The 11,956-nt window shown below is 47.8% G+C and overlaps 1 protein-coding gene across 1 annotated transcript in view; it reads left to right on the top strand.

The window, feature by feature from the left end:
* Positions 1-6,326: 6,326 nt before the first annotated feature.
* Positions 6,327-11,956, top strand: part of UBE2R2 (ubiquitin conjugating enzyme E2 R2) — an 87,619-nt gene continuing 81,989 nt past the window's right edge. The window contains exon 1 of the mRNA XM_062208072.1: positions 6,327-6,920. Coding sequence (XP_062064056.1) covers positions 6,744-6,920 — 177 coding nt within the window. The 5' untranslated portion in view covers positions 6,327-6,743. The remainder of the gene's footprint in view (positions 6,921-11,956) is intronic.

Genomic DNA, 11,956 nt, shown 5'->3' with positions numbered 1-11,956 from the left:
TTCCTTTCTGTCACTCTGCTTTTCAAGCAAAAATAAAATAAATCTTTTTTTTTTTTTAAAAAAAAAAGGTCAAGAATTGACACTTAAGAAATGTCAAGGGGCCCGGCGCCATGGCTCACTTGGTTAATCCTCCACCTGCGGCACTGGCATCACATATGGGCACCAGGTTCTGGTCCCGGTTGCTCCTCTTCCAGTCCAGCTCTCTGCTATGGCCTGGGAGGGCAGTGGAGGATGGCCTAAGTGCTTGGGCCCCTGCACCCACGTGGGAGACCAGGAAGAGGCACCTGGCTCGGATCAGCGCAACGCCGGCAGTAGCGGCCATTTGGGGAATGAACCAACAGAAGGAAGACCTTTCTCTCTGTCTCACTGTTTATAACTCTACCGGTCATTAAAAAAAAAAAAAAGAAAGAAAGAAAAAAAAAAGAAAGAAAAAGAAAAAAAGGAAAGAAAAGAAATGTCAAGCCAAGTTTCGTGTCCAGGAGATAGAGATTTAAATAAGACACAGTGGCTACAAGCCAGAGACCTGGAAGAACGCCCCTGCTCTTAGGTCTGTTCCCACCACCTAGTTAAATGTAACCTCACAATAGTTTCTTTTGCCCCGACTCTGCCCCCATTTAACATTGCATCCTAAACAAAGAAACAAACAAACAAACAAAAACTGCATCCTGCCCCAACATTTATCTTAGATATTTCTTTAATCACTTTCTCTGGTACTCACCAAAATCCTACATCTCTACTAATAGTTATTCCTCTCATTTGGTCTCAGACACTATAAGCTCCATGAAGGTAGGGATCAGTTAATTCTGTCTCATTCCTACTGTATCCCTGGCATTTAGCACAGGAGGCACTCAATGGATATTTCTCGAATGAATGAATGACTCTTTCACAAGAGCAACTCAGAGGCAGCTGGGAGATGTAAACAAACAACTGATTGCAGCACAAGGTGGGGAGTGGTATGATATGCATAGGTTGCTATGGGCACATTTAATTGGGAACTTTACAGCTTGGTGGTTAAGAGCAGTCACACTGAAGTGAGATGACTAAGGTCAATTCCAGGTGTCCCACTTCCTGAGTGACCCTAGATAACTTTTTATGTTTTGATAAGCCTCAGTAAAATGGATTTCCCGGTAACAACTACATCATAATTTTTTTTTTTGAGGATTAAATAAGATGCTGCATATGAAGTGTCACATAGTGATGCTCAGCAAATGTTAGCTGCTATCATTAGAGGAAAATTGTGGCTCTCCTTTTTTGAAAATACTAATTTTTAAAAACTTATTTGAAAGGCAGAGTGACAGGGAGAGATCGTCCACCCAGTGTTTCACTCCCCAGATGCCCACAACAGCCACTGCTGGGGGCCAGGTGAAAGCCAGAACCAAAGATCTACATCCGGGTCTCCCATGTGGGTGGTAGGACTCAAGTACTTACACCATCATCTGCGGCTTCCCAGGACGCATTAGCAAGATGGTGGATTGGAAACAGAGGCAGGACGCATCTCCTATCCCATGTAGCAGCTGAAGTGGCACACCACAATGCTTGCCCCTGATTCTGGCTCCTTAGGGATAGTATCCAAGTCTTAACACATGTTAAGATGTTGAATGAAACAATATATTGGCCCCTTAAAAAGAATCATTCTTTAAGGCCAAAATCAGTCTTCCTAAAGCAAATATATCATTTATCTTATCAAGATTTCTGTATTTTTCTCTTTGGAAGTAAGATAATTGATTCTTCAGAACTGTTGAGTTTGGACCGTATAGTACCAGGTGATGCCTTACAGAGGGTAGGTAGCTTTTTTTATTTTCACCACCAGAGGGCACTAATCAGTCAAGGCAATATCTACCTGTCATTATGAAACAATATGAGAGCACTCTAGGAAGTGGTTCCACCCAATCCTTCTTTTGACAATATGACCACCTAATATGTGCTGAACATTGGAGCAGCTGGTATGTGGTTATGGACTCTATAGTCCTGAGTACCTGCTGTGTGCCTGAGGGAGCCTATTAGCGTGGGGGGGGGTTTCCAATTGTGATTTCGTGTTTACTGATTATCTTTCTGCCCTTGGCCATGAATCTCTGAGACCAATTACTTAATATCTACTTTGTGTCATTGTACTGGTTGCTGAGGATACTGTGATGAGTAAGATAGGTTGCAGCCTAGTAATAAACAATGCCTTATTGGCTGAGGTAAAAAACATATTAGCTAGTTCTATGGAATTCCAGTTCCTCTGACCTGAGATTGGAGGTCTTGGGTACAAACTTGTCAACACATTGATAGTCTCCCAGTTAGGGTCATGCCCACAGTGGATACTTAATATGAGTTTGTGAGTTGACTTGAGCTTAGGGAGTAGCTTCCGGTCTGGGTGCCAGGTGTGTGTTCCAGTGGGGTTAGGTTAGGGACCTGTCATCCTCTAGGTCAGGGTGGGGCTGTGATGAGTTTACGTGGGTGAAATGCTTTGAAGATTAACTTTCTGCCCATTTGTCTACTCACAGCCTTGCTATTTGAGGTGTCAACATCATAGCCCACATTTGTAGGTCAGCAAACTTCTTATCCCTAAATTGAGTGGTGGAAGAAGGGAAGCCAGAATCGGGTATATACCTTCATTTTGGGAAGAGTTACCTTGACTCGGACACTTCCTCTCCTCTGAGGGGAGCTCTATTTTCAGTAGAGTTTTGACTGAAGACATGGATTGGGGGCTATAGAACGATGCCCTAAGATACTGAAACTTGGGGAGGGCTCATGGGTTAAATGCTGCTTCGGATGCCTGCATCCAATATTGCAGTACCCAGGTTTGAATTCCAGCTTTTTTTTTTTTTTTTTGACAGGCAGAGTGGACAGTGAGAGAGAGAGAGAGAGAGAGACAGAGACAGAGAGAAAGGTCTTCCTTTGCCGTAGGTTCACCCTCCAATGGCCGCCATGGCTGGCACACCGCGCTGATCGGAAGGCAGGAGCCAGGTGCTTCTCCTGGTCTCCCATGGGGTGCAGGGCCCAAGGACCTGGGCCATCCTCCACTGCACTCCCAGGCCATAGCAGAGAGCTGGCCTGGAAGAGGGGCAACCGGGACAGAATCCGGTGCCCCGACCAGGACTAGAACCCGGTGTACCGGCACCACAAGGCGGAGGATTAGCCTAGTGAGCCGCGGCGCCGGCCTTGAATTCCAGCTCTGTTTCCAGTCCAGCTTCCTGCTGGATGTGTATTTTAAGAGGCACCAGTGATGGCCCAAGTACTTGGGTCCCTGGTCCTTGCTACCACATGGGAGAACTGGGCTGAGTTCTGGGTTCCTGGCTTTAGCCTGGCCCAGTCCTGCCTGTTGTATTTAGGGAGTGAAACAATGGATGAACAGAACATCTTTCTCTCTCTCTTTCTCTTCAAATGAAAATGTAAATAAATAAATAAAACCCAAAACTAAGACCTCATCTTTGGGGGAAATAAGGGAGCTCCTAACTGTGGATTGCACATAATGACTTCCTTCTAAACAGTATCATATAGAAAGGGGGTGGAGACACCTGATACACTACCTCAGCTGGGTGATCAAGGTCAATATCAACACTGCTAAGTCATGTTGCTATTATCTTTTTTTTTTTTTTGACAGGCATAGTTAGACAGTGAGAGAGAGAGAGAGAGAGAGAGAGAGAGAGAGAGAGAGAGAGAAAGGTCTTCCTTTTCCATTGGTTCACCCCCGAAATGGCCGCTATGGCCGGTGCGCTGTGCCAATCCGAAGCCAGGAGCCAGGTGCTCCTCCTGGTCTCCCATGCGGGTGCAGGGCCCAAGCACTTGGGCCATCCTCCACTGCATTCCTGGGCCACAGCAGAGAGCTGGACTGGAAGAGGGGCAACCGGGACAGAACCCGGCGCCCCGACCGGGACTAGAACCTGGGGTGCCGGCGCCACAGGCGGAGGATTAGCCAAGAGAGCCAGGGCCTATTATCTGTCTTTGATATGATGTGATGTAGATGGCATTTACCTCTGTGATCTTTCTTCTAAAAGACCCATAACTCCACTGTGTCTAATCATGAGACAAACATCACAAATCCCAAATAAGGGACATTCTACAAATACTTTACCACGTAATCTTTTTTTTTTTTTTTTGACAGGCAGAGTGGACAGTGAGAGATAAAGAGACAGGTCTTCCTTTTCCATTGGTTTACGCCCCAGTGGCCTCCGTGGCTGGCACGCTGCGGCCGGCACACCGCGCTGATCTGAAGCCAGGAGCCAGGTGCCTCTCCTGGTCTCCCATGCAGGTGCAGGGCCCAAGAACTTGGGCCATCCTCCACTGCACTTCTGGGCCACAGCAGAGAGCTGGACTGGGAGAGGAGCAATGGGGACAGAATCTGGCGCCCCGACCAGGACTAGAACCCGTTGTGCCGCCGCAGGATTAGCCTATTGAGCCGCGGCGCCAGCTGACCACGTATTCTTTAAAACCAACCAAGCTATCCAAAATAAGGAAAAGTTAAGAAATGGTCGCACTTAAGAGGAGCCTAGAGAAATATGAGAAGTAAAAATAGTCTGGTATTCCGGATGGGATCCTGAATAGAAAAAGAGCTCTCGGTAAAACTAAAGAAATGTCAATAAAGATAAGTGGTAGTTTATAGGAATGTATCAATATAATAAATGCACAACACTAATGTAAGATGCTAGCCTGTTTCAGGGCTGGCGCTGTGGTGTAGTGGGTAAGGCTGCTGCCTGCAGTGCCTGCATCCCATATGGGCGCTGATTCGGTTTGAGACCCAGCTGCTCCACTTCCGATCCAACTCTCTGCTGTGGCCTTGGAAAGCAGTGGAGGATGACCCAAGTCCTTGGGCCCCTGCACTCCTGTGAGAGAGCTGGAAGAAGCTCCTGGCTTCAGATCGGCGCAGCTCCAGCCGTTTCGGCCAACTGGGGAGTGAACCAGCAGATGGAAAACCTCTCTCTCTCTCTACCTCTCCTCACTCTGTGTAACTCTTTCAAGTTTTTTTTTTTTTTTTTTTTTTTTTTTTTAAAAAGTCTGTTTCAAAAACAAAGAATGGCATCCAGAACACAGCTGTGCCTTTAAAGTTCTTCTTCCTTTCAAGTTCTTGTTTATGGGCCATTTACCTTGAGTCAGTCACTATACTAAATAGTGTACATAATGATTCATTTAATCATTACAATTGCTTGTGTTAGGTATAATTAACTCCCTTTTACAGAGGCTGATGAAGCAGGAAGAGAGAATATTAAAGTTAGGGGCAGAGTTGGAACCAAGGTCTTTCTGATCCCAAATTGTGCAGCACCCTCACGGGGTCCCAACTTTTCTAGGGAACAGTTTAGGCAGTAAGAGTCTCACAGACCGTAGGGTATTCTAAAATCATGGGGGCTGCCTCTCACTATGAAGTGACATGTCACTTCAGTGCAGATTCTCTCAAAAGTCCCTCAATTCCACACTGGACAAAAAGCTGAGGGCACTTAGAAGGGGTCAAAGTCCAACCAATTTTTTTTTTTTTTTTTTTTTTTTTTACAAATGGGTGAGCTGAGGGCTAGCCGGAGCACTGGCCCCAAATCACACGGAGAAGGGCCAGGCACCCAGTTTTGGTCCGTGTTATTTCTCTCCTAACTTCCTCCTCGCAGTTAAGGGAAGTAGGGGCAGCCCTATCGGCCTTCCCCCACCTCTCGCATGGGAAACTGCCTCTCCCCAAGGTGGTGACCTGGCCAAGAACACACTGGCATGAATGAGGGCTGGAACTGCCAAGACAGACGTTCTCACCGATAAGGCCCAAATCCTCGGCGCTTCCTAATCAAGGGCCCGGTTAACAGGAGGGACTGCGAGGGGGAAGAGGGAGGCCTACAGACCCCGGCCTTCGGGGTCGAGCCCTGAGGGCCCCAGAACGTGAGCCCTTTTCCGGGACACGCCTTTGGATCCGCAGCGTCGCGGTGCTCAACAGTCACGTCGGGCCCAGGGGCTCCGCCGCGGCCCGCCCTCGGCCCTCACGGCCGCTCGGGCCTTTAAGGGCGGAGGACACAGGCCGGCGTCACAAAGCGCCGCCACCGCGCGGGCCAGCCGGGAGGAGGCGGGGAAGCGGGAGAGGAGGAGGGCGAGGCGGGCGGGGGAGGGAGGGGCGCGCGCACGCGCGTCGGGCCGCCAGCCGCCGAGAGCCGCCCCCCTCCCGGCGCGCGCCCCTCCTCCCTCTCTCCCTCCCTCCTTCTCGGCTCCGTCGCTCCCGCGGCGCGCGGCGCTCTCGCTCTTCGCCTCCTCCTCCGCCCCTCCCCCCGCGCAGCCGCCGCCGCCGCCGCCGCCGCCGCAGCCGCGAGACCCCCGCGCGCCGCGCTCCCCCCGCCCCCTCTGGCCCCGCGCGCCCTCCGGCCCCGGCGGCCCCCGAGGAGAACGAGAGGGCGAGCGAGCGCGGCGCTCCCGGGCCGGCGCGGCCCCCTCCCCTTACCATCGCCGGCCCTCCGCCACCTTCCTCGGCTTCCACCTTCTCTCCCCCCCCCCACCAAGTTGAGGCCCCCTCCGGGGGGGGGAGGCCCGGCACCGGGAGCGAATTCCCCGAACTCCCTCTGCCCCTGCCCCCACCCGGCCCGAGTGTGAGGCGAAGGGCCCGGCCCGGCCCGCGTCGTGTGTGAGGAGGATCCCGGGCGGGCCCGCGGGCCGACTGGGGCCTGGTCCGGCCCGCCGGCGGTGTGAAGACAGGGGCCCGGGGCGGCCCGGCTCGAGGGCGAGCGCAGGGGAGGGGCCTGGTCCGGCCCGGCCGGTGCGTGAGGACTGGGGCCCCGGCCCGCACGGCCGCCGCCGCGATGGCCCAGCAGCAGATGACCAGCTCGCAGAAGGCCCTGATGCTGGAGCTCAAATCCCTGCAGGAGGAACCGGTGGAGGGCTTCCGGATCACCCTGGTGGATGAGTCCGACCTCTACAACTGGGAGGTGGCCATCTTCGGACCCCCCAACACCCTCTACGAAGGCGGCTACTTCAAGGTACTCCCATCCCCCGACCTGGCCGCGCGGGCCGCGGCCTCGGCTCCCCGCCGTCCCCGGCTGTTTTCGGGGGCCAGGAGAGTGGGCACGGCTGAGGGGGCTCCTCGCCTCGACACCCCCTCCCCCATCCGTGGAGGCAGGAAGGCCTTGCTCACCCAGTGCCTTTTCTTTGTCATGGGGGCGGGTGCGGGAGGCCAGCCTGCACCGGGAGAGAGGGAAGCCTCTCGGACTAGGGTCGTGGCTCCGGGAGGAGGAGGCCGGTCTTTGTTTGCTCCCCAGCCGAGGGGGTGATGGCAGGAGAGGGGGGCTGCCTTCCCTTCCCGTCCTCCCATCACAGCCCTCCCTGGCGCAGCTGGAACTGCCCCAGAGGGCAGGGTGACCTGCACCTACTGGATTGGACTTTTCTTTTTTGGGGGGTGGGGGTGGGGGAGGGGCACTAGCCTGTCATTCCAGAGGCTGCCAGTGCCCTGACATTTTGAGCGTTTGTTGGGCTGTGGTGGTTCCAACTTTGCGTTCCAGTGGGCGATATTGAAGAATGGGACCCTAAGGGTGGTTAAAAAGAAAGAAAAAAAGACGGAGGGGGGGTGCCTGCGGGATTTTTTTTGGGGGGGCCATTATCCACTTGAGGGAACTTTAATTTAGCCCTCTTTCTGTTCTCGTTCTCTATTTACCTCGGTCAATGGTTCTTTCAAAAATGCCCTTTGTCCTCACCCAGGCTCCCCTGCCCCCTGTGTAGAAATATCCACAGAGGGTGCAACATGTCTTGTAGGGCGACTGGTCTTTTCCCACTTTGGGGAGACAAAAATTGAAACCTTTTGCTCAGGTGGTTGGTTAACTAGCAAATGGGGGTTGTCGCCCAGATGAAAAGTATCATGAGAGATGAGGCGATTTCTCTGGGTGGGATGGCTCCTTAGCGACCAGAGACATTGTTTCTATTGTTTTCCATGATTTTAGGACAGTGGTTATTATTCCGGAATCTCGTGATTTTGTTTTTTTCTTTTGACCCCCAAGGCAGATATTACTTGAGGATACTGAGTTTTTGCTTTTGTTTTTGCGTTAGCATTTTTACAGACAAGAATCACAGATTGAAGATTTTATTGTTATAAATGGTGGGGACAGATACAGAGGAAATAGTGTTTAGGAATGCATTTAATATTTTTATTTCCGCACACAAAAAAATAGGCCAATGAGTCAATTTTAGTTTGTTTTGAAGGGAGGGGTTATCTTGGCACAAGTTTTAAATGAGTATCTTAGTCATGTAGTTGTGATGTGTATTTTTAGGACTACCCAATTACTTAACTCTTGTTTTCTATGCTTCTAAAGGTGGAAGCCTCAATTTCAGACTTGAAATTAGGTCAACTTTGTAGAAAATAGGATTGATATGGAAATGTTTAATATTCACAGCTGTGATAGTCACTGAAAAGCACATGTTGAGAATATTATGAAGCCAAACTGATGGCTTTGTTTTTTTTTCCCCCCGTGGGCCATAAACAGTATACTTTTCAGATGTAGATTTTTTAAATTTCTGAGAAAAGGTGCAAGTTACTAGTGGCAAATTGGAAACGATATTGCTGTGTCTATGTTGTCAAATATAAGTTTTTGTTTACTGATACTGGAAAAATTAGTTTCACAAGGTGGAATTTATGTGAAAACTTTTCTAGTAAAGTATTAGCAAAATCTGGCTAGTGGTAGTGGAGTAAAGTTTAATTTCCAAAAAGTCATTTTTTGGGCCTGGTAAATGGGTACTTTTTAGACTGGCCTTACTCCCAGGCAGTTTGTTAAAGATTGCAAATGAAAGAAGATCATATACTGCAAACTGTAATACTTTTACATCAGTAACTGGGGAAGGAGTGTGGAAAATCCTCTCCATTTGGAATAGATAGTATGGAAAGATTCTTTGTCGTTTACACTCATTAAAACCAAATGCTTTTTAATTTCAGTCCTGTTTAAAAAGAATGCTTTAATGTCTGTTTTGTTATGCTAGATTTCTTAATTTTTGAATGTTTTTACTTTTAATTCTCAAAAAATATATGGAAATTCTTAAATGTTTTGATCATGGTGAGAAGTTTATTCACTTAGATTCTACTTTTCTCTTCATTGAATGGCCTTTTATCCCATTAGTCATTTGTTGGAAAAAGGCAAATTATGGTCATGAACAGTAAACATTATTTACCTGCTTTTGTCTTAAAACAAGACTTTGTGTGCTACAGCTGTGGTTAGAAGTTGGCATAGAGCTTTCCCTACCACTGTTTTCCATTATCAAATGTTAAACCTTGAACATTTAGTATAATTTATTTTCAGGTTAAGCTCTTTTTTTCTATTTGACATAATTGTTCTTGAAGGCAGTGGGATTTCCATTTCTTAAATTTCTCATAATGTAATTTTCTTGACTTTTACATATTAATAGATTTATAGGTCACCTTTTTTACTATGAAATAGTTGATTGTATAGAATCTGCTTTGTAGAGTTACAACAAGCACTATTTTTCAAAAAGTTTTTATTTGTCCTGCATTTGCTTATTTAATATTTAAAAAAATATTTATTTGAAAGAGTTACAGAGAGAGGTAGAGTCAGAGAGAGAGAGAGGTCTTCTATCCACTGGTTCACTCCCCAGATGGCCGCAACGGCTGGAGTTGTGCCATCCCGAAGCCAGGAGCTTCTTCGGGTCTCCCACATCAGTGCAGGGGCCCAAGGACTTGGGCCATCCTTCACTGCTTTCCCAGGCCATAGCAGAGAGATGGATCAGAAATAGAGCAGCCGGGACTCGAACCAGGGCCCATATGGGATGCGGGCACTTAAGGCCAGGGCTTTAACCCGCTGCTCCACAGTGCCGGCCCCACTTAATATCTTAATCTGTATGGTTCTTGGCTTTGAGGGCTATGTCTATAAAGGTAATTAATTCTGTTCTTCATACTATAAAATTATTTTTAGCCTTGCTGTCTCTTTGTCTGGTTTTTTGATTTCACTGAAGGACCATCTCAATTTTTTTGCTGCTTTAAATTTTTCCTCTGGGGGCCAGTCACTCACAAAAGAGAAAGTAGGGGAATGCTGTCTGCATTTATTTTTATATTGTAGAGTCAGAATTTTATTGTCACTGGAAGCATAAACATTTGCTCAGGTCAACAGTTAATGAAGATTTTTAATAAGTTTCTTCCCTTTCCTTTAAAAGGAACTGTCTTTTCAAATAACTCCTGATAATGATTGTAACTAAGAGTGGGTACTTTGGTGTATAACTCTTTGAAACTCCTGCATTATCTGTTTAAAAGCATGATAGCAGTGAGTCTAGAGTCAGAAAGTGCCTCTTTCTTGATATATTTAACATATATCAATAATATAAGTATTGCATATAAATTGCAATATAAGTGTTACAATTTATATTTTTGACTTTTATTTAGTCTGAGATAATGAAATCTAGATGTTTCATTTTTACAAAACCCCTATTATATACTAATTTCCTTAATAAGAATACTTTATGAGCTTTAACACTGATTTACTATTTTTTTGATAAAGGAATATGCATATTGTTAGGCTTCATTTATTCTATGATAAATGTATCTTTTCTACCTCTTTTCACTCCTCTCTCCACCCAAAAAAAACAGGCAATTTGTTTAGATTATAGCATACTCTTTTTTTTTTTTTTTTTTTTGTCAGGCAGAGTTAGACAAAGGTCTTCCTTCCATTGGTTCACCCCCCTAAATGGCTGCTACGGCCGGCGCGCCGAAGCCAGTAGCCAGATGCTTCTTGGTCTCCCATGTGGGTTCAGGGCCCCAGCACTTGGGCCATCCTCCACTGCCTTCCTGGGCCACAGCAGAGAGCTGGACTGGAAGAGGAGCAACCAGGACAGAACCGGCGCCCCAACTGGGACTAGAACCCAGGGTGCCGGCACTGCAGGCGGAGGGTTAGCCTAGTGAGCCGTGGCGCTGGCCCATACTCTATTTTGTGATTCTTTCATTCTTTTTAAAAAATTTTAATTTGTTTGAGAGGTGAGAGAGAGAAAATGGGTATGTTCCCATCCCTCATCCCACTCCCTAAATGCCTGTATTTAGGTCTCCCATATGGGTGGCAGGAACCCAATCACTTGATCCATCACCACTGCCTTCTAGGGTCTGCAGTAGGAGGAATCTGGAATCAGGGGCAGAGTCTGGCATCCAACCCAGGCACTTAGATAAGGAATGCTGGTATCTTAACCACTAGGCCCAATGCCTACCCAGATTATTAATTGAAATAGTTTTAAAAGAGATTCTTAACTTTTGGGGGATATGGATCCTTTTGATAAATTATTGAATTTTATCAGAAAAAATGAGCACACATGTAATTTGTGTACATTTTCAGAGGGTTAACTGATAGATACTGAGAATCGCTGTTAAAGGGTTAAGCCACCACCTGTGATAACAGTATCCCATTTGGGTGCCTGGGAAAGCAGAGGAAAATGGCTCAAGTACCTGGATCCCTGTACCCACTTGGGAGACCTGGATGGAGTTCCAGGCTCCTGGGTTTGGAGGACTGGGCCAGGTGGAAGTCAGGAGCCTGGAACTCCCTCAGTCTCCCCTGTTTGGGTGGCAGAGTCCCAAGTACTTGAGCCATTTTCTGCTCCCTCCCCACCCCGCGCTTTGGCAAGGAGATGGATGGGAAGTGGAGCAGCTGGGACTTGAACTGGTGCTCATATGGGTTGTTGGCATTACAGGTGGCAGCTTAACCTGCTGCCCCACAATGCCAGCTTCCAAATTTTTATTTAAAATTATTTTTTGAAAAATTTATTTGAAAGTCAGAGTAACAAAGACAGGACAGGAAGAGACAGGTCTTCTATCTGCTCATTTACTCCCCAGATGCCAGTAATAGCTGGAATAGGTCAGGGGGAAGCCAGATCCATTCAAGTCTCCCCTGTGGATGGCCGGGACCTAGGTATATGGACTGTCTTCTGCCTCCCAGACTCATTAGCTGGAAGCTGGATCAGAAGCACTAAGTACTTGAGACTGAAACCAGGCACCCGACATGGGATGCAGGCTCAAAATGCTGTAGCAAAACTCCAATCCCTA

Source organism: Lepus europaeus, chromosome 12 (genome assembly GCF_033115175.1).
Source record: "Lepus europaeus isolate LE1 chromosome 12, mLepTim1.pri, whole genome shotgun sequence".
Taxonomy (NCBI): domain Eukaryota; kingdom Metazoa; phylum Chordata; class Mammalia; order Lagomorpha; family Leporidae; genus Lepus; species Lepus europaeus.
The sequence above is the reverse complement of the archived record's forward strand: the minus strand, read 5'-3'. Positions and strand labels throughout refer to the sequence as shown.